The sequence below is a fragment of the Sebastes umbrosus genome, chromosome 12, assembly GCF_015220745.1.
Source record: "Sebastes umbrosus isolate fSebUmb1 chromosome 12, fSebUmb1.pri, whole genome shotgun sequence".
Taxonomy (NCBI): Eukaryota; Metazoa; Chordata; class Actinopteri; order Perciformes; family Sebastidae; genus Sebastes; species Sebastes umbrosus.
The window spans coordinates 6062784-6086406 of NC_051280.1; the positions used below are offsets into that span (position 1 = coordinate 6062784).

The 23623-nt window shown below is 40.0% G+C and overlaps 1 protein-coding gene across 12 annotated transcripts in view; it reads right to left on the minus strand.

The window, feature by feature from the left end:
• Positions 1–409: 409 nt before the first annotated feature.
• The window catches only part of LOC119499098 (E3 ubiquitin-protein ligase RNF31), a 56864-nt gene continuing 33650 nt past the window's right edge, over positions 410–23623 (minus strand). For all 12 annotated transcript variants that reach the window (XM_037788292.1, XM_037788289.1, XM_037788295.1 and 9 more), the window contains 15 exons: positions 22734–22967; positions 22467–22646; positions 22232–22390; positions 21014–21199; positions 18062–18268; positions 17792–17965; positions 16311–16409; positions 15070–15159; positions 13251–13365; positions 11178–11290; positions 9255–9365; positions 7998–8046; positions 6334–6430; positions 4153–4318; positions 410–3242 (listed from right to left, as the gene is read on the minus strand). In XM_037788292.1, coding sequence (XP_037644220.1) covers positions 3192–3242; positions 4153–4318; positions 6334–6430; positions 7998–8046; positions 9255–9365; positions 11178–11290; positions 13251–13365; positions 15070–15159; positions 16311–16409; positions 17792–17965; positions 18062–18268; positions 21014–21199; positions 22232–22390; positions 22467–22646; positions 22734–22967 — 2031 coding nt within the window. In that variant the 3' untranslated portion in view covers positions 410–3191. The remainder of the gene's footprint in view (positions 3243–4152; positions 4319–6333; positions 6431–7997; positions 8047–9254; positions 9366–11177; positions 11291–13250; positions 13366–15069; positions 15160–16310; positions 16410–17791; positions 17966–18061; positions 18269–21013; positions 21200–22231; positions 22391–22466; positions 22647–22733; positions 22968–23623) is intronic.

The window sequence follows — 23623 nt, forward strand, 5'->3', positions numbered from 1 at the left end:
TTTGTGTCTCTTTGTAGTCATTTTGTGTCTCTCTGTGGGTGTTTTGCCCCTTTTCATAGTTGTTGTGAGTTGTCAGTTTAAATATAAGCGGTAATATGCCTACAACCCATAAAATACAGTTGCCAAAAAGAGATTACAACTCCTACCATGTCACTGAAGGGTTATCTATGTCTCAAAATGACCTGATATCATTCATGAGAGTTATATATGACATATTATAGTCCCCCCACCCTCCCTAAAACAGTACATGTGTCAAGCTTTTGACTTTTTGACCACTATATTGTAGGTGTTCCTGCCGTTCACCTGCTTTATGGACAGAGGTTGGCAAAATAACACTTTTTGGTTAAATCCAGTCATATAGTACATCACCCTAATCATGACATCAACAATGACATGTTAGACTCAAATCAAACATGTGTGACATGATTTATTATAAGCATTTATTTTGAGTACAGTACAGACCACCACATGCACTCTGGCTGGGATTCACACTTCAGGGGCGTATCTCTCAGTTAAAGAATAACACTCTCATGAAACGCATTCACCATGTTGGGCATACTGCTGCATATCAATCACATTCACAGCAACCAATCAAATTAGTTTCATTCAGGCCTTGTAAGACAGGGACTTCATCTGCAACGCCCCATCGGCAACAGTGAATGCTAGACAAACCATCTGTAAATACTGATAATATAGCGGATTACGATACAATACTCTCAAGTTTAAACATGCACAATCATAGTATTTCATTTTACACACAATAAATAAAACACAACAATAACGAATGTGCAGTAAACACAGGATTTCATGATATGACAATGTAGTACGAGACCTGGGGCCATCATGGGGGAGATCACCATGGTAACCTATGCTGCACGGCTAACCACTCCAGTCGAGATTCAGTTCAGAGGATCGGATCGAAACGTGTCAACAGCCCAACTACTGACCAATCAGATCACTGTCCATGTCTACAGGACCCACCCTACTCTGCTTCTGATTGGCTTACCCTGATATTCTTAACCTAACCCTAACCAATCTAACTCCTCATGCCTAATCCTAATTAACCCAACCTAGTACTAGCCAATCAGAGGCAGAGTAGGGCGGGTCATGACTTCACCATCCGAGGGAAACAGAAATTGGCCTACAGGATCCTGACAGGGACAAAAGTGTTGAGTTTCACAATAAAGTGACAAGTAATAAAGAGCATTTTTTATACATCCATGATGATAACGTCAGACATAGAGGGCATGATTTTAACCCAACCATCTGTGCACTCTGGGTTTAAAAAAACGCTAAAAAACAACAATTGCAGGATACTAGTTGTGCTCAATTTCTTCATTAGCTCCCAGTATATTATAAATGCAATATTATGGCCAAATTAACCTTATTAAGAGTTATTTTCTTTTTAAATTTTTTATTTTTTTTCATCTCTAGCTTTAGCTGCTTACTTCACTGGTTGCTGTTTTGAAGTATATTGCATTTAGTTGCAATAGCTTTTTCATTATGCAAGAACAGCCCCACAAATACATTTTAGACTTAATATCAGGATATTGTTTCTACTACTTCTATTCCTCCTTAAAGCTTGGGTAGGTAACATTGGAGAAACCAGCAAGTGTATGCTAGATTAAAAAAATTATACAACCTAAAAACCCAGTCCAGTGTTGCCAACTCTTTTCCAGTAACAGTAGCTAGCAGCACTAGCTCCAGAAATCCCTAAATCTAGAGAGAAAGTCACCAAGTCGGCAACACTGACAGTCCGTCCCGTCAGGCCTCCCTCCAAAGACACTCCCCCAAAATGATCATAATTAAAGTAATAGGGGTGTAACAATACGTGTAATTGTAATGAACCGTTCGGCGCAGGACGTTTGGCTCAGTCCGCGACATCCTTTTCGGTGTCTACTACTCAGAGAGAGCCAAAGCAACTAATGATAGTGTTTATCGCTGCGTATGCGACCACACTCGATCGTAAACAATACAGAATTAATGCATATGGTCAAAGTGTTTTGAGTCACGCTATGATTTGTGTGTCAATCTGCTGTGCCTGCCCTGTATGAACGAGCACAAGCCGCAGTTGAGGAATTATCAACATGATGGAGCATTACAGAATCAGAAATACTTTTATTGATCCCGGGGTGGGGGGAAACTGGGTTACATTTACATTATATTACATTAACATAACAGACATTTCTCTTATTTATTTATATTTTATTGACAATATGTCAGTATTTGAGTGCCTTAACTGTTAAAGTAAGAATTATGGACAATGAGCAACTGTTGAATGTTAACACAAATGTTTGTTAACATTCAATAGCTTTCGAAATAAAATGAAAAAAAAAGAGTAATTTTCTGCATTTTCTTTGTTTTCCCTATTGTACTGAAAACGTACTGAACTGTGACCCCAAAACTGAGGTACATACCGAACCATGAATATTGTGTACCGTTACACCCCTACAGTATAATGAACATAAATAACCAACATGGCTAGTACAGTCCTGTGACAGCCACGGATACCGGATCTTTTCCTTTTTTTTGTCAGAGCATTTGATTTATTGATTGCTGAGAATTTCAATAAATATAACAAAAATGTTTCTAAAATACATTACCTACCCCAGCTTTAATTTATACTAGTTGTGTCTTTATTCCATCAGTCTTTTACCTGCTGCTGCATAACTCCTGGGAATTTCATCTTGTCCCACATCAAATAATAACAGTGGGCCCTTTTCTGTTGATGTGATTGGCTCGTAATTCAGAAAGCTGCCCCAGTAATGTGCTCAAAGTTAGATCAGTAAACTGGAGTTAAGTGAGCCAGTTGATTCATGATACCAGTTAGACTCAGTGAAGATAAGCAACTCAAAGAGAGCCAGGCTGTTGATATGGGCCCCAGATGGTGTGGAGTGGCGTTTCCATCACATTTTTTTTGCTGTGTTTTAATTTAGATTAAAGCTCTCAGCTGAAACCAACAGTATTTAAACCTTATGTGAAATATCTCACCGATTAAATGAAACTAATTAAAAGCACTCAGGCAAAGCTTCGGAGATGACACTCCTGTGTATTTACACCATCACTGGAACATGAGTTCACATTTCCAGATTCCAAAAGCTAAAGGAAACCGTTTTGCCATTTTTGTCTCTCGTAGCTGAGTTTTAAGTTGAAAGGTCAAATGATCACCGCAGGAAACAGGAAGTGACTCATTATTTCTTGCGTGGCACCTTGTCACCGAGCGGTACTTCATCCATCAGTTTCTGCAGAAAGACCACAACGAGGTGTTAGTGTCCCTGTGTCAAAATTCAATATCATAGATTGAATCAAGTGTATAGAACATATTAGTTCATACAGTATGATATATGGAATATATATTTACAAAGTCCACAAGGATGGTATTGTTTCATCTGATCAGAACAATGTATTACCATGTAGGAAGAAGATATCAGGAAAACAAGCTGTTATCATGATGAACTGCAGAACGCGCCTGAGATTAATCATGTTTTTCAGTGTCAAAGTAATCCAGTGATAGTTGTTTGACATGTAGACATAGCTTTAAAACAATCACGGAACCCAGCGGCTATCAGTCTTACAACGATTTAGCCTCCGGGGGCGCAACAGACAGAATATTTCTGTGATTCCGGTATATCCAGAGAGCGGATATCCGGGCCAAGACTTCCTCTTCCGTGCGTCGGTCATTGTTTACAGTCCGATCAGCAACTTGAGACGCGAGACTGGAGTTGAGAGACTGTTTCACAAGTTGCCAGTTTACACTCAGTTATCAGTTCATTTTTTTAGCCAATAAAAAGCTAAACTGTCAGACGACAGCTGATGGGTTCAGAGATGGCGTCTCGGCCTCTTTTGATCTGCACACGCGCTGTTTACCTGCACGCTCAAAAGAGATTGGTCAAAACTGCTTGGACTACAAACCAGAACGCTTCCCATAAAAAAATCTTGTCCCGTTGCCTACAGATATCTGCATTCATAAGCAGAAATCTGTTTATAGAGATTAGCTTTAAAATGATCAGGGGATCACCAGTTTTTAGGATTCATCCTTCGGGGTTCTAGTTGTTAAGATATTTACGTCTGGACCAAAGTGGTGGACTGACTGACGTCACCAAAGTCACATTTATTAATCCAACATACACATGCAGACACACACACACTGACCTCGAGCAGTCTGCTGTAGTAGGTGAAGCCGTCCTCTCCGTCCCTGCGGGCGTCGTCCACCTTGTACCTCCTGCAGGCCAGCAGCAGCTCGTTGGAGCTGTAGAGGGGGGCCGGGTCGATGGAATGGCTGTTGATCAGGCTGACCAGGTACTCCCGGTAATGCTTCCTGCGTACCAGAACAACGCCATGTTAGATCATGATCACACAGCAGAGATGGGCAGCCTCCTGCTAGTACTGATCATAACACACTTTTTTTGTAGTTTTGGCCATTCTTAGTATGCTAAAACTGTTACGGGTTTTGTATTTTTTTTTTTCAATGTTGTCATGATTAACTGGTGTGTGAGATCTCAGAGCTCTGCCTTTCTCCATGCTGCTGGGGCTGGTCCGCCTTGCTGGGGTTTCCATGGCGATGATCGGTTCCTGCAGCGTCCGCTTCTCCCTCCGTCGTAGTGTGACATCATCGGTGCTGTCCACCACTCCCGTGGAACATTATAAAAGAGGCCCGGAGCTCAACGGCAGGGCAGCTGTGATTCTGCTTGATCAGTCCTCCTCTGTGCTTCTTCGCTGTAGAATAACTAACTCGATTGTATAGGAAGTAGCTTGGTATATTGGTAGATTTGGTATTAGCCTAGCACTTTGTGGTTATAGAGACACTTTCACTTTGTTTGGGACTGGGCAGGGATTAGTTTAATTTTAGGGTACATACTGCTGTGCATTTTCTGTTAGGATTTTTCAGTTATAGAGAGACAATAGGTAAAGGGGTGGCTACCACTAACAGCGAGAGTAGTAAAAAAAATATTTTTCTTTCTTGTTCTGATCTTTGGGTTGTTCGCCAGCTAGTCGGCTGTGATTTTAAGTTCTAGTTTGTAGCACTTGGGTTTTATTTGTTCATTGATTTTGGCGCCATCCGCAGCCCTTTCCTGTTTTTCATTTGCCTACCGACACGGTGGTGTTGGCTCTTTTGTTTGCTGTGTCATTGTTTGTTACTGACTGCAGCCCGTTTTGTTTCTTTTGAGTGACTCACTTTTACAATAAACAGCAACTTTACGCCTGACAACACCTTAGCTTATGACTTCTTCCCTTAACCCTTGACCTTACTGGGACGTGACACTAACTAACCAACATTATTTGATCACTTAGTCTATCGTCATTGTTGCTGTAACATTTTGAAATTTGAGGAGTATTTCTTTTTTGTATTACTTTTTAAAGTGGGCAAAGTGAAAACAAATAGTGCATTACAAGCAACCTACAAAATAGAGCAGTTAAGTTAAGTTAATAACAGTTAAGACCAAGATGGCAGTACACAACGCCTGCGTCATCAGTACACTGCTGTACGGCAGCGAGACATGGACAACCTACAGCAGACAGGAGAGATGACTCAACTCCTTCCATCTGAGAAGCCTCCGCCGCATCCTGGGCATTTCCTGGCAAGACAAAGCAAGCAACACCGAGGTTCTGACCCGTGCTGGCCTCACCAGCATGTAGACTCAGCCCAGCCAGAGCAGGCTGCACTGGCTGGGCCACGTCTGTCGCATGGAGGATGGTCGCATCCCTAAAGACCTCCTCTATGGAGAACTGGCAACTGGGAGTAGAACAACAGGCAGCCCCCACATGCGCTTCAAAGATGTCTGCATGTGAGACATGAAGGCTCTAGACATCGACACCATGTCTGAGAGTGGCTGGGAAAACCGGGCCAGGGCAGACTTTTATGTATTTATTTATTATTTCTTTATTTTGTCTGTTTGATTAATCCTTTCCCTTCTTTTGCTCCTTCACCTCTTTCTTTGCTCTCCACTGCTTTAGGCCGTCCCCAGGCCCGTTGTCAGTCTACTGACTGTAAATAAATGAACCCAAAAGAGTACTGTACTCTAGATTTTCCTTATTTAGTTTTGGGTGAATACAGACACAGATATGCCAGGCATATTCCATCTTCTCTATTTTCCTATTCAGTCTAAACGGGTCCAGCTAGCGTTAGTGTTATTAGTTAGTTCAGTGAGTTAAACAACTCGTTTATGTGGTGCAACTCATTTGAGTTAGTAATGTGTAAATCTAGTAAATACTTATGCTATAACTAGGTTGGTACAACCAGTTATATAAAAGTGTAGCAAATATAACATGTCGGGGCCTAAGACACATATAACATGTTGCTTTGGTTGGTAATACTGAACAAAGTCATCATACTCGCAGAGTCCAGCATGTCCAGTTTGGGTCTGAGCTCCGCAGGCTGAATCTGGCTGCTGCCCTCCCTCATCCTTCTGCTCTATCACTCCACACAGACCTGAAAAAGAGAGGGATGAAGAAAAATATACTGTAGAAAGAGAGACAGAGACCAGAGAAAAAAAGGGAATTTGCATTGATTCAGCTCGTTTTTTTAGCGGAGGACAGAGAGGGTCACGTTGAAGCTAAATGACTCAGCAAATCCAATAGCTAATACGTTTAGTAAAAGCAGCGGGGAAATGCTAATACTAACGGGAAAAGAAGTTGCCCTTTTAAATACCTGATTAAAACCAGTATTTTTAATTAAATTTGTTCAGTTATTCATTTCTCTTTTTAAACTCTATTATTTATTTATGAATTAATTCATTAATGTATTTTTAAAGGATGTACTTATTGACTGTTTTATAATATAATATTTGATTGTGTAATACAGTATTTCATTCATGTTTTTAATGCCCCATAAAATGTCAAATAATGAAATACTTTGTAATTTTGTCCATTTATTCAAAGATGAATAAATTATTTTTAAACACATTTATTAATGCCTATTTTTTACTGTACGATTAGTTATTAATCAGTTAAATGTTCTGTTACTATCTACGTGACTCTTGTGGTCCTCCATAGTCATTGTCTCATCTTAGTCACGGAAAAAAAGGTTGTTGAAACATATTGCTTAATAGTTTTCGTTAATGAAATTAACACCGCTAATGGCAATGGTTTGTATTTAGTACTGGCATGTCTTTGCTGCTCTCTGCTGGTCAACACTGAAATGCAATACACCTCTTCACTTTGTTTTCTGTGTTGTGATTTGATTTTAATGTGGCATAGAAAATGCATGTTAAATAATTATCATGTTTTTCATTTAATTATGACACAGTAAATACATACATAAAAGGAAATACATATCACAAGTACTGCATTTCAGTTATTTTTTTTCTTTATTCAGGCATTTTAAATCTTCCATATCTGAACGTCCATTATTGAATGTCATAGTGACAACTTTGCGTCGATCCATTTGGTATGTTGAGATATTTTACTGGAAAAATTTAAATGTTGACCTGCTGGTGGCGCGAGAGGAAAAGTCAGGAGATCACCGAAGTCAGTGGGAATCATCCTCTGGGGATCATGGATGTCTACAAAATGTCATGGCAATCCCTGAAATCCCTGAAAGTCTGGACCAGAGCAGTGGACCGACTAACCAACAGAAACAGACCGACATTGGCAACCTAAGAACCACGCTGCTAGCACTGTCTACTTCATTCCACTTCATACAGGAGGCTACTGAACGTGTTGGTCCAAATGAGTAGAAAAAAAACTGTCCACAGGCTCAGTTCATTTAGTTTTCAGTATGGCTTTAGATATTATTTATATCTAAATAATTATATATATGCAAAAGATTTATATTCTTTATGGCTATCCATTATAACGTCCTTTTCCTCTTGACTGAAGTAGAAGAGCCAAATGACCAAATACCCCCTTTTACGGGAACCCACACAGAGCCGGATGAGGACAACCTGGTCAACAAAGAAAGTTGCTAACTACAGTCGTGGTACCCGTTATCTCTGATCAGGGCTTTAGGTTTTGTCGAGCCAGCTAATGCAAAGACAGCCCGGCTCTGTCAAACCTACCTGTCTGTGTTCCAGGAGGGGGTTCAGTGTTGAACGCCACTCCATTATTCTGTGAGTCACAAAGAAAAGGAGAACACTGGTTACTCGCATTAGTCTGATTTACACAGTTGTACGGTGGCCCTGAGGTGCAAAACACGACAACATTGGACAAAACAACATAGAAAACAAACATATAACAGAATAACATTTTAGAAAGCACAACAAAAAAAACAAAAAAACAACCACATTTCGGAAAACAGAATAACAAAACTGCTTTGAGAAATGTGTTTTTCGAAAATGTTTTGGTTTTGGTTTTGTTGTGTTTTGTGAAATGCTGTTTTTTTTTTTTTAAATATTGTTGTGTTTTGTGAAATGTTTTGCACTACTAGTATTGCAGCTAATAGAACACTGATTAGAAAATGAATGAGTCTATGGTATTTATCGCAGATAATATTCACAATCAATAACATTTATTTCAGCTTAAAGTGATTTACAGGTATCCTTCATTATGGGACGGTGTCAGACCTAGTTCTTGGGTTTAACGTTTGAATCTGCTACATCAAGTTTAAAGGTCCCATATTATAAAAAAATGAGATTTTCATGTTTTTTATTATAAAGCAGGCTTAAGTCCTATATAAGTACTGTGAAAGTATCAAAACGCTCAATCCACAGGGAAATACACACAGCCCGTATTCAGAAACTTTGCATTTGAAACAAGCTGCCAGGATTTCTGTCCATTTGTGATATCACAAGACATGTGAGAGCTGTAGAATGTGCAGTTAGCAATAAACGGTAGGTACTGAGAGTGCATTGCGAGGTAAAATAAATATATCAACTTAATCATTTAGTTCCGTGAAATGTTTGGTTTTCTGTTTCCTTGTATTTCCTGAAATGCGTCTTCTTTGGTGTGATGTTGTGACCTGAAATATTGTCGTTTTTGTTGTCTTTTCCTAATTTGTTAACGTATTTCCAAAATGTTGTGTTTTGCACCTCAGGGTCACCGTAGATTGCCACGTGAAGATATTCATTATAATTACTTGGATTTTCCCAAACAACAATAGCTGAATTGTGTTACACCGAAAAATCTATCTTAAAAGGGAATTCATCGAAACAGTTTTCATCTACCTTTTTTGGTGCACAGTTCACAGTGAGGTCTGCAGATTATACTATAGTAATATAGTAAAATATAGTATTTCTCAATGTTCTGAGCACCAGAAATCTTGAGGCAATGCTTTCACATGCAGATGTGTGTGTGTGTGTGTGTGTGTGTGTGTGTACCTGCAGTAAAGCCTGCAGTCTGGAAGGTTCCCAGTCTCTGAGATAGAAGAGGCAGTCTCTGGGATGATGGGCATGTAATCCAGACACACTGCACTCGTCCACTGCACAGGTCTGATAGGAAGACAGGAGAACATGAGACACCTGTCACTTGTTCAGGTATGCCAAAGGTTAATCAACTTTGTGATAAAGGTGCATTCACACCAAATGTGTTTGAAGTATTTCAAAGTTCACTCCATTTTTAATAATAATACATTTTATTTGTGAAGGGCTTCAATTAAATTCAATTTAAACAACTTTATTAATCCCTCTAGGGGCAATTGGTTTGGAGCAGCTTGTACATAAAAACATAAAAACAGAGATAAAACACAGTGACACACAACAACAGCAATATATGTAAGCTAAAAATATAAAACAGGACCTAATACGATTACTGATGTAAATGAGACTAATTTATAAATAAACAGACTGAATCTGAACAATAGAAGGATCAGTCTAATAAGGGATAAAAGGATCTGTGATGGTAAAAAGATAAAAGTCCGTAAGAAATGCAAAATCTAAGGAGCATTCGATAATCTGATTGCAGAGGGGATAAACGATTTAGAATAGCGGTTCGTTTTACAAACCGGTAAACCATAACAACGTCCTGACTGCGACAGAGAAAAGTCACTAGAAAGCACATGACCAGAAGATACCAAAATACATTCAGCCTTACGGAGGATCTGACGGTTACAAAAGGAATTCAGATCTCTCTGTTTCACACCAATAATCTTAGAACAGATTTTAACAATACTGTTGAGACTGTTTCGGTCTTTAACTGAGAGGCTGTGAAAACAACAGATAAAAGAAAAACGAAGGAGACTCTCAATGAAAGACTGATAAAAACGACGGAGGATTATGGCACTGGCTTTTTATAGGTGAGGTAACACTGTCATTCAAGGTGACACAAAGCAATGATTAGACAAATGTTACCTTTTTTATTAAGGACTAATGTTTAGAGAAGTATACTCGGACAATTTAAACATTGTTCTAAAAGAAAAAAAATCTGTATAAACCTAATAATTTGTACCAGCTTGCAGTTTGTAGAATGACTTTTATTTGAACTTTAAAGGGAAACTTTGCTGATTTTCAACCAGCTCTGTATCATTTGTATGTGGGTGGTACGTGCAAATGAACGATGTTTGGCTTCCCTCCGTCTTGCCGGTGCCCGGAGATCCCTGCTCATTTGCTGGCGAGAGTCTGCCAGACGACGCAAAACGTCATTTAACATCATCAAGCAGACTTTTGCTTTGGGCGGGGGGGTGGGGGGGGGGAGCACAGAGGGAAATCAAACACTGGTTGAACATCAGCAAATTTACCCTTTAAGAACTTAATGTATTTTTGTATATTTTCATTCATCACACTGTTATTTTTAAAAGAAGTAAAATACAAAGATACTTGCTAATTTACAACACAATCAACGTTAGCCACTTTAACGTTAATATTACGAGAATAAATTAATAACTTTACGAGAAAAAAGTCGTAATATTACGAGAATAAAGTCATCACTTAACGAGAAAAAAAAGTTGTAATATTACCAATATTATTAGCTAGAGTGAAGATGATATGAAACTAGAAAACCTAATGAATCCATTGGTACCAACCACGTCATACTAGCTTGTCGCGAAGGAAGTTAAATAACCCTCCAACTTACGCTAAATTTTGGCGACGAAAAACTGACATGGCCATTTATTTAATCGTGATTAGTCGCGATGACATATTTTAATAGATTGACAGCCCTAGTAATAATAATAATTACTGGGTAGTAATAAACAGTGATATGTGGTCCAGCATTCCATCTAATAAAATACAATACTTTCTCCATTACTGTTTTGATAATTACAGCATGAAATCGTGATGTAGGATGACAGCGTGTGTCAGACTCACGGTGTGGAAGGGGTTGTTGCAGCCACTGCAGAACTGGTAACGGCACTGTGAGCAGCAGAAATGCATGCAGCCTCCTTTGGACAGCGCATACTGAAAGCGACAGTTAGGACAGGCTAGAGGGAGGGAGGAGAAGAGGAGGGGGAGGAGGAGGAGGAGTGACAGGCAGGATGTGAATGGCGAGGAAGAGGAAGAGGGAAAACAGAGAGAGAGCAGGGAGGCAGTGTCAGAACATTGAGGGAAATTTTCAATAGTACAAAAAAAGCACACAGTGTGCATAGATTATTTATTCACTGAATTAATGTGTTTCACCCGTGTGAGTCCTGTTGGAAGGTCAAACTGAAGGCAAGCTGCTTCACTACAAAGACTGGGTGTCATTGTGGGCTAAGCATGAGCCAGGAAATGATCAAAAGGGCGGGAGAAATGACCATTACATTTCACCTGAACACCACCAGCTTAGCCTCACCTGATCTGCCCTCTGTGAAGCACATGCTTAGAAACCACATGGACTAAATTTATTGATTATAGCTAGCAATTAGATCTGTACTAACACAGACCTGGTTTTGCAGACACGACCACCGAATTCAACTCAAACATACGGTGGACGAGAAGTGTCGAACGAATGCAAAAGTCACAACGCAAATGAGTGTTGTGGATTTTGAATTTGCGTTGGGGCTTTTGCATTTGTTCGACACTTCTTGGCCACCGTACGAATGACCATCAGAACCTGCCTAGAATCCACTCAAAGATAAACTCTATTGCTTTTTGCTTATATTATGCCTAGTTCACACTACGCGACTTTAGCCCTGATTTTCCACTTGCAGACAGTTTTTGGAGCTCCCCGACAAAAGCCCCAGATCAGAGGCAAATCGGCGTTGTCTTGGCGCTCGCAACATCGGCGCTCGCTCATCGCACGCTCGCTCATCGCCGCTAGAGTGCTACTGTATGTGTGAACCGTTCAAAGACATGAGTTCAGAGGTTTGCCGGTGGTTCTAGCATGCTAAATATTTGGACCTCTTCAGGTAGGGATGCACCGATCTGACATTTTCAGTCCCAATACGTACGGACAGCGATACCTGGGCTTTGGGTATCTGCCGATAGCAAGTACCGATCCGATACCAGTGTTTAATTCATAAGCTGTATGCCTCACTGTGAGGAAGTGACTGGGATCATTCTGTTATGTGTTAGGACAACACCAGGCTTGACTTATGCATCGCTTTTCTAACTTTGTAAAACAAAATATAACAAATCAACATATAGATAACAGAACACAAATCTTGTGAATTGTTATTTATTATTAAAATATTAAATCGTACACCAACAACTTGGTAAAAAATCGTCAAAACTAACAGGAATTACAATTAAGGTTTAAACTGTTTTAATGCAGCAACAAATTGTTCAAAAAGTAAACAGGAATTAAAATTCCAGTCTATAATGTATATAGTATATAAACATAGAATTCAATAGAATAGATCGACCCCAATGTCACCGATATCCAATCCAACTATTTGAGTCAGTATCGGCCCGATATCCGATGCGTTATCGGTATCGGTCCATCTATCTATCTTTGGGGAGTCTGTCAGGGAGCTACAGACAATGAGAGCGAGTGTTTTCGTGACTAAACCAGTTTGGAGATCTCATCAGGGATTCCACAAAGACTTCAAGACTCCCGATTACAAGACAGCAGGTTGTGTAGTGTGAACGGTACAGAGATCTGACCACTTTGAAAGTCGTGTAGTGTGAACTTTAGTTGTTTAAGTGTAATGTCTCTCCCAGTAGTGATTCTGTACTCCTGCAGCTTAGTGATATTCATAAACAAATGGCAGAAGTATAACCCACCAGCTTCATTGTCACAGTGTTTTATGATAGAAAATAACAGAGTTTAATAAAGTTGGGTGTGGTGAAATGTAGTGGTGGTTGTGTGCTGCCTTGGGAGTTTACCAATCGTTGTGATTATGCTTAATTAGACGTGGCCTGGAGGAAACCCTGCTGTCTATATGCTAAAGTAGAGCAACATCTTACCTTTAACAACTGCTGCTAGAAAATAATACCGTAGTAATGTGTGTGTGTGCTTACTGATGCCGTTGTCTCTGAGGTATCCAGCCAGGCCCTGTCTCTGGTACTCTGGATCATTCTCTCTCTTCCATGACTGGTACTGTTCACAGGACAGACCTGCATGCTGAGACTCCCACTGCAGACACAATACAGAAACACTCATTTAGTGTATGTTCCACTGCTAACCACCTGCCCTTTTCCTCAGTTGGCTCACTACGTTTAACATTATAACTATACTAACAAACTATTCAGTACCAGTTCACTTAAAGTCACTGTGAGGAACTTTTAACTGGTTATGAAACAGTCTCAATGTAATCCTGGTGCCTCTATATGACCCATATAAGTAAACGAGACCATCACTGAGAAGATTGGTTATTTCTATATAGTTATTCTTAATGCTCGTAATCAGTGTCACCGGGTTGGATTCTGGGAAAATCAGACGAAGGGAGGTACTGGAGACCAGAACCAGGACGCCGCGGGGCAGACTGTCAGACCCTGCTGCAGTAAAATTAGAGGTTTTCTAAAAGGAGTCTGGTGCTCATGGAAACACTACCACTTTTGTCCACAGGGACTGCCACAATCAGTCCCACAAACAAAGACTTTAATTTTAAATTTCAGAAGGATACAAATGTATCGAATGATAAAAAGTAACATCAGACTCTGACTTCTGTTACTAACATTACAAATATATATTGAACGGGTGAATGAGAGGCAAGTGATTTGTCCATTAAAGTAGAATAGCACTGTATAAATGCTAGTCCATTCATGAAGGTTCTAATGCTCGGTTTTAGAGAGGTGTTGATTCAACGGTATGGTCGTTTTGTAAGATGTAGTTGGTGGTGTTGTTGAACTGTACTGTATTATACTGACAGCTGTTTCTGTTATTTTGTTTTCCCCATTTAGATCAATGAGTTTAGGCTCAATAACAGAAACACCTCTCAGTTCAAGGAAGGTGGAACTAATAAACTGGCTACTAGGTAAAGCTGAAGAAGGGATGAGTCCTCTGTCTAATCTGAAACACTTAATACAGGAGTTAACAGTTTTTTGACCGCAGTGAAAGTATTGTTTTTGAAAGGCTAAACGGCAACAAATATGGACTCAAGCAGAATATTTTGTTGGATAAAAACGTGTTGGGAATTTTGGAACAGATTACATATATCTTTTATCAGTAAATGTCGACTTTTAGACTTTAAAATGCTGTGGAGTTATTGGAAATGTTTGGATCACACAAGTCAGAAACATTCCTACGGAACGCCACCACTGGAATCTAATTCTACAAATAGTATAATACAAATAATATTACAGTAGCCAGTAGAACCTGGAAGACGTTCAAATAGGCAGTAAAAACGTAAAATAAAAACCCACAGTTAGCGTCGTCATGGTAACATATGTTGCCGCAAAGTGCCGTCCCATTCATATTTATACCATTTCAAGCCCTCGCAGCCTCTCACACTCAACCATTTACCAGGTGATGTCAGTCAAGTCCCTGAGGGTTCAGGGCTGAAGGCCTTAGGGTGGACATTGGGACTGGGCCAGTGACTTTCTGCCTGCATGAGCAATGCATGCAAGCACAATTATCTTACCAGCGGCTCTGTGATACTGATATATTTATGGATATGTGTGATCATATTTATGGGAGAAAACTGATGAATTAAAGTGTGAGGAGTGTGAGGTCTATTAATCCCTATTACATTGGAAGTATTTAAGTGTGTCGCTGACACCCTAGCACTGTAATGACTGGGGCGAGAAGACAAGATGATTTGTGAGACCAAACACAGTACGTAGAAAACATGAAGAGAGAGGGAGATCAACACTACAGAGAGGGACACCAAATACTTACAGGCCTTTTACACTGAGCACAGAAACTGTTGCGACACTGAAAACAGGTGACTTTAAGCTGGTCTCCATCATAGATGAACCCATAGGAACACTGAGGAGAGGAGAGGAGAGGAGAGGAGAGACAGATAAGAGAAGTAACAGTAGAAAGGAGTATTATTATCGAATATGAATACACTGGCTTTGAGAAAGCATTGTTATCAGTGTTGTCGTTAGCTACATTTAATTGAAAGAAAAAAAATAAACTTATTTTAGGGCTGTCAATCGAGTTAATAGTTAATCGTGATTATTAACAAATTAGTAATACATTTTTTATCTGTTCAAAATGTATCTTGAAGGAAGAGTTTTCAAATATTTAATACTCTTATCAACATGGGAGTGGACAAATATGCTGCTTTATGCAAATGTATGTATATATGTATTATTGGAAATCAATTAACAACACAAAACAATAACAAATATTGTCCAGAAACCCTCACAGGTACTGCATTTAGCATAAAAAAATATGCTCAAATCATATTCATATCACTGCAGCCCAACAGGCAACAACAGTTGTCAGTGTGTCAGTGTGCTAACTTGACTATGACTTGCCCCAAACTGCATGTGATTATCATAAAGTGGGCATATCTGTAAAGGGGAGACTCGTGGGTACCCATAGAACCCATTTTCATTCACATATCTTGGGGTCAGAGGTCAAGGGACCCCTTTGAAAAAATGACCATGACAGTTTTTCCTCGCCAAAATATAGCGTAAGTTTGGAGCGTTATTTATCCTCCTTCAGGACAAGCTAGTATGACATGGTTAGTACCAATAGATTCATTAGGTTTCCTTTAAGTAATGTTAACATGTTCAGGCCTAGAAAATTGTTCCCTGTGTTTAGTTGAGTTGTGGTGATTTAAAGACAACAAAGACGAAGTATTGGATAAACAGTTATTCTCACATTAGAAGCAAATTATTATAATACAAATATCCGCTTTACTAAACTGAATGCACACTTGTGAAATGACAGTGTGACAAACATGTAGAGCCTATTTGACTCTACTTAAGATCCTTTTTAATGTTGTCACATCATATTGTAAAATATGATACAGCAGTATTTGCACTTCAAGAATAAAACATGAAAAGCTGAACAAAAACAGTTGTAAAGGATTCATAAACCTGCTCGTGCTGGTCGTTGTGCAGCCATGAATTTGTTCACCATCATTCTAGTTGACAAAGCCAAAGAGTGACTTGTGGTGTACTCACGTGACAGCACCAGAGGAACTTTGGGTCCTTGATTAGAGCCTGCTCTGTCAGCTTCTTGTGGAACAGCTCGTAGACTTCTGGCTCCAGACACTCTCGCAGCTGAAAGCATATCATACAATAATACAACCTGGAGATCAGTCGCTGAGAGGCAGCAAGAACCAGTCAGCATGGAAATGTAAACGTTAAGCGTCAAATGTCTGCATATTACCTCATTTGAATACATGCAAATAGCGCAGGAACACCAAGACGCTATTTGCTGTAGTCCAAGGTACATTACATACATTTGCTCCAATTAACACACTGTGTGGTGAGCGCCTGAGAGTGAAAGTAGTCATTATATCAACTCCCAGCACCACCTATCTCACGAGGACACATTGAATTTCGTTGTGCCACTTCCTGGTGTGACCAGGCACAGGTAGTCTATCGTCTATGGCAGGGGTCGGCAACCTTTACTATCGAAGGAGCCATTTTAGGCAAAGAAAAAAAAAAAGATCTGTCTGGAGCCGCAAAACATTTGAGCATTGTGATGAAGATAACACAGCTTATAGTGTAAGTATATAGTATATAAGTCTGATGTAGTGAGGGCCAAAGTGCAAATGTACTACAGAGTATTAGGGCCACATTGAGGGAAAAAATTGGAGATTTCCAGAATAAAGTCAGAATATTACGAGAAACAAATCATAACTTTACGAGAATTAAGTCATAACTTTATGAGAAAAAAAGTCGTAATATTACGAGAATAAAGTCATAACTTAATGAAAAAAAAATTGTTATATTATGAGAATAAAGTCATAACTTAACGAGAAAAAAAAGTCGTAATATTACGAGAATAAAGTCATAACTTTACGAGAATAAAGTCATAACTTTAGGAGAAAAAAAGTTAAATAACACGTAAAATTACTACTTTATAATATTATGACTTTATTTTCATAATATTATGACTTTATTCTCGAAATCTCAGATTTATTTTTTACCCTCAATGTGGCCCTAATACTCCATCGTACCGTCGTACCATAGACCTACAACAATGATAAATGAAAATGTAAACAAAAAACAGGTATTCATTTCCATTTTTTAAAATCCACAGGGAGCCGCTGGAGAGGAGCTAAAGAGCCGCAGGTTGAGAGCCATTTTAACATTTAATCAAACCACACTCCTATCTGTAAATACATTTTAAATATCCATAAAAGCATTTCTCCTAGTCTAAAAGATTTCTATTGCAGATATCCAGAATGTTCATTCTAGATATCAATAACGCAGTTGTGGATATCTGGATGTGAAAGCCCAATACACATGAACGGCAAAAGTGATGTCATTAGTCCCTAAGAAGAATGACGTCGTGGATATCTGAAATGTTCATTTTGACAAGGAAGAACCGAATTGTAGATATCTGCAATATATATCCAGTCTAGCTATTAAATGTCAGAACAGCCTGTCATATATCTTCCCTCATCCCTCTCTTGGCTCAGCTGCTGTCCTACCTGGATGTCCAGGGTGGAGAAGTAGCTGTTGAGGTGTTCGGGGTCGTTGATGTCCGGCTCCCAGCAGACCGGACACACCATGTCTCTGATGTGTTTGTCCCTCACGGCGATGGTGAAGTGCTGCTGGAAACAACCACAGCACACGGAGCATTGACACGACGTCAGAGACTGCATCTGAGAGAGGAGAGAGATGGCGAGAAAGCGGGAAATGACTTAAGACACGCTTCAATGCTGCTTCAACACTCACAGAAACACTCGCTGTGTCTGTACCTTGCTGTGGGGGAAGACAGAGAGGCAGATGGGACACTCTTTAGCCAGCACTCTCTTGATGAACTCCCTGTCGTGGGACTCTCGCACAGCCTGCACTACGTCCTCCAGGGCGTAGGGGGCGCTGTGCTCCAGAAGCAGTGACAGTGCCAGCTCGCAGCGACCCCAGCTGGGAAGGTCGTACACCGCGAGTAACCTCCGACATATGCGCTGAAAGAGAAGACAGGAATTATCTAGAAGAATACAACAAGGTTGACTTCACATATCCTGCCAGCTATCCCAGCCTTTCCCAACACTTTGTTTTTCTGGGGGACCCACTTTTTAAAAATCCTCTTGACCCACTTCACAACAGGCCTTATATCTTTAAATGGTGAGAAGAGCAAATTTCTGCGTAAATGAACGTTCCTGACCATTTTTACTGCATTTGCATGCGTTATTGAAAACATATACACATGTTAAATATTTTATAAAAGAGACCAAATAAATGCATTTAGGCGGAGTTAACAGACTCATTTTTTTTTCATCTCATCAGTAAAACAAACAGAATGTACGCTGCCTTTCATATTAGATTCAATTTTATAAGTAAGCTACAATTATCAGAACAATACGAACATTCAGGCTCCCTCGTGTGGCTCAAAGTTGTACTGCAGATATAGGTGTGAAATAAAAGACTATGCAAAAAAAACTAATTGTATAAATTGCATAAATTGTGCAGAGAGTCAGGGTTTACGTTAGTCGGCATATCCTGTTTTTTTGCTGGTATCTTGTCTAGTTGACCAGCAGATTTAATTATCAACGGCCAAAATGTCCGCTGGGAAATATGCCAAATACATAATTAAATTCATTAACAGCATATTAAATAGTCTAATATTGTAAGATATGTTGCCAAGACAACTTAAATATGAACTTATATTATACAAAAGTTTATAAAAACGTCCAAGATCTAAAAAGTGTATCTTAAAAATGCGGCTTAAAACTTGATAAAAAAGTCAATTTATTTATGGCTTCTGGCAGAAAACCACAACGCTGACGCATGAGCAAAAGACACATAACGCTGTGAAAGGCAACCAAATGAAACGGACCTTTACCTTGATTCAAATTATGGATTTCTCTGGTTTGAAAATTGTTGGAAACATTTGGGAAAATGTAAGCAGACAACTCCCCAAACACAGTTCTAGTTGTGTTTAGACATATTAATGCGGAGGGCAGGATGAGCAACTAAAGAGAGTTTATGAATTACCAGACTAGCAACAGAATCAAGATGGCTGAAAGTAGTGAGCTGTGACTGGACCCGGGTCACCCAGGTACTATACAGACGTAGGCAAAATCGTTGGTACCCTTCCGTTAAAGAAAGAAAAACCAACAATGGTCACTGAAATAACTTGAAACTGACAAAAGTAATAATAAATAAAAATTTACTGAAAATGAACTAATGAAAATCAGATATTGTTTTTGAATTATGGTTCAGCAGAATCATTTAAAAAAACAAACTAATGAAACTGGCCTAGACAAAAATGATGGTACCCTTAACTTAATATTTTGTTGCACAACCTTTTGAGGCAATCACTGCAATCAAGTGATTTCTGTAACTCTCAATGAGACTTCTGCACCTGTCGACAGGTATGTTGGCCCACTCCTCGTGAGCAAACTGCTCCAGCTGTCTCAGGTTTGAAGGGTGCCTTCTCCAGACTGCATGTTTCAGCTCCTTCCACAGATGTTCAATAGGATTTAGATCAGGGCTCATAGAAGGCCACTTCAGAATAGTCCAATGTTTTGTTCTTAGTCATTCTTGGGTGTTTTTAGCTGTGTTTTGGGTCATTATCCTGTTTGAGGACCCATGACCTGCAACTGAGACCAAGCTTTCAGACACTGGGCAGCACATTTCGCTCCAGAATGCCTTGATAGTCTTGAGATTTCATTGCACCCTGCACAGATTCAAGACACCCTGTGCCAGATGCAACAAAGCAGCCCCATAACATAACCGAGCCTCCTCCATGTTTCACATTAGGTACAGTGTTATTTTCTTTGGATGCTTCATTTTTGCGTCTGTGAACATAGAGCTGATGTGACTTGCCAAAAAGCTCCAGTTTTGTCTCATCTGTCCAAAGGACATTCTCCCAGAAGCTTTGTGGCTTGTCAATATGCATTTTGGAAAATTCCAGTCTCGCTTTTTTATGATTTGGTGTCCTCCTCGGTTGTCTTCCATTAAGTCCACTTTGGCTCAAACAGTGACGGATGGTGCGATCTGACACTGATGTACCTTGACCTTGGAGTTCACCTCTAATCTCTTTGGAAGTTGTTCTGGGCTCTTTGGTTACCATTCGTATTATCCGTCTCTTCAATATGTCATCAATTTTCCCCTTGCGGCCACGTCCAGGGAGGTTGGCTACAGTCCCATGGACCTTAAACTTCTGAATAATATGTGCAGCTGTAGTCACAGGAACATCAAGCTGCTTGGAGATGGTCTTATAGCCTTTACCTTTAACATGAAGGTCTATAATGTTCTTTCTGATCTCCTGAGACAACTCTCTCCTTAGCTTTCTGTGGTCCATGTTCAGTGTGGTACACACCATGATGCCAAACAGCACAGTGACTACTTTTCACCCTTTAAATAGGCAGACTGACTGATTACAAGTTTGAAGATACCTGTGATGCTAATTACAGGACACACCTTAGTTTAATATGTCCCTATGGTCACATTATTTTACATCTTTTCTAGGGGTACCATCATTTTTTGTCCAGGTCAGTTTCATTAGTTTGTTTTTTAAAATGATTCTGTTGAACCACAATTCAAAAACAATGTCTGATTTTCATTAGTTAATTTTCAGTAAATTTTTATTTATTATTACTTTTGTCAGTTTCAAGTTATTTCAGTGACCATTGTGGGTTTTTCTCTCTTTAACGGAAGGGTACCAACAACTTTGCCTACGTCTGTATATGCCCGCCTGGTCTCACCTGCTTGTCAGGGTGATGGATGTCTACAGGAGGCTCGGGCTTGTCGCTCCAGATGTGCTTGTGGAACGGCTCCAGAAGGGGTCGCTGCAGCAGGGCCAGGGCTCCCCTCACCTCACCGCTGCTCTGCCTCAGAGCCTCATGACAGCGAGCCTCATCGCTGAAGCCCAGCGCACACAGCTCCTTCACCTGAGAGGGTACAGGGTGAAGAACGAAAAAAGATACCACCTTTAGACAAAAGGAAGACCGGTGGAATATTATTGTGCATCTCTAAACATTACGGAGACATACAGTCATAGAAATAGAATAGTAGATTGGACATACCCATTCAAATCAACATAGCAGGATGGTCACAGTCAGGGACGGCTCGAGCCCTCGAGCAAAAATTATGATTTTTTTTATCTTCATAAATAACTGTATTTATTATAATTTTAATAAACAATTGGTCCCTGATATTGTTGGCTTAAAAGTGTTTAGTCAGTTTCACTACAATTAACACTTTCATTAACAAATAAGAAGATAAAAAAAGTGTGAGAAAGAGAGTTACAGGGCTGAAAAGTGCATTTCTTTCTTTCTTTATTCATTTGTTACCTCAATGCAGAAAATGAGGAATGGCGCTCACCGGCATCTTTATTTACTTATTTATTTATTTTTAAACAGAGTTTATTTCTGAATTTTGTTAATACCACTCTGACAATCCACTGCACAAACATGTTTGGACTGATAGATATCCCCCCCACCCCCCACCCAGGAAAATACCCAGAGGGAATTAAACTAAAAGGAAAACAAGTGTACAAAAATAAATAAATAAATAAACACACACAAATATACAAATTAAAATAAAATAGTCACAGTTAAAATTAAAAAAATAAAATTAAATAAAATAATTCAAAATAATTTAAAATAAATGTATTTATTTATTTTTTAGAGGGCGACCAGTGCCCCCCAGAAGATGGAGCCTTAGGCGACCACTTATATGACCTATGCCGGAGGTGGGATGACTAAAGGAGCAGTGGAGTAGTTACGTTACGAGGCACAGAGAACCAGAGTAAATGAGCACAATTGAACAACTTAATGCTTCATCCACACACTTGTCAAAGTGCGACCACCTGATGAGTGACGACTCTGTTCGGCTCATTTTCTATAAGCAGTGTAGCACTGCGGCATGGTGGAATTAGCTAGTTAGCTATGCTATGCATGCACAGATACAGTATTTGTTACCTTGGCGAGTCTGTCTCTCAGAGCTTGCCTGGCAGCTCTCTCAGTGTCGCCCCCTGCTGTCAGCCAGGCCTGCTTGGCCTCCGCTCTGGACAACTGGACCACACCATCAGTTTCTGCCTCTTTCCCAACATCCCCAGCAGGAGCTTCACATGACCGCCTCTGTGTTGGGAGAAAAGTCAGTCAGTCACAGAAAACAGTGACAGTCAGAGGAAACATAAAGTTGAAGCATACTGACTGTGCGCTCTGTTGTGCCCCAAACGGACTGAAGGGGAGATGTTGCCACCGACATCCTGATCTGGTCTAACAGCAGAGGAAGCTCCGTCTTCAACCACTTGCATGGCAGGATGCTGCTGTCCCCGGCTACCCTCATGCTGGTGTACACCTCCTCTGGACTCACTCCTTTTTTCTCTCCGTCCTGACACAGATATAAAAAGGACACTAGAATACAGACACACTACATGTGGTCTAGATCCAGCAGGGACAGGTGACGAAGGTGACTTGCTCTAATCAGTTGAATCAGCTTCAGTCCCTCGTCCTTCATCAGCCTCTGCCTCCAGGAGTCCAGGTCCTCGGGGGCGGGCTGTTTGGGTTTGATTGGCAGGGCGGGGACCCGTCTGACAGGAGAGGGAGGGCGGAGCCTCACGGGCAGGGGGGCGGGCTCTGGACGAGCCAGGTCACACATCTCACACACTGTGGCAGGGGAGTAGTTCAGATAGGTACAGAACTGACACACCCACTGGACAGAGAGACACAGAGACACAGAGAGAGAGAGAGACACTAAGTATTTGTAAATGTCTTTGTGTTAACTGCACGCCCTGAGCTATAATCAGTCACATATAAAGTCACCTAAATTGTACAAAACGAGGTGTGTTATTGAACAAATAATCGGACGCGTTGACGGAAATTTGTTTTCACGCCACTAATTTCTTCAACGCATTAACGCAACTTGCGATTTTTAGCTTGTAGCGGCTCAGACTACAACAATAAAAGCGGTAACTTCCTTCTACCTCCACATAGACTCCAATGGAGCAAATATATCGATTCTGGTATTAAAAATTTAAAAATCGTAAAAAAAAAAAAATCGCGATACATAGGTATTTCGATTTTTTTCCCCCACCCCTGTTGATAAGAGTATTAAATACTTGACAAATATCCCTTTAAGGTACATTTTGAAGAGATAAAAAATGTGTGATTAATTTGCGATTACTCACGATTAACTATGGACGATTATGCGATTAATCGCGATTAAATAGTGTTGAATCTCACTAAATTGTCCCATCTACTTACAGTCATGGCGGCGAAGATAACAAAAACAGGTATTTATTCATCTCGTATGGTGCCTAACTTTAGTGGATCGTAACATATCGGGTATGGAATTAATCTGCAGATGCT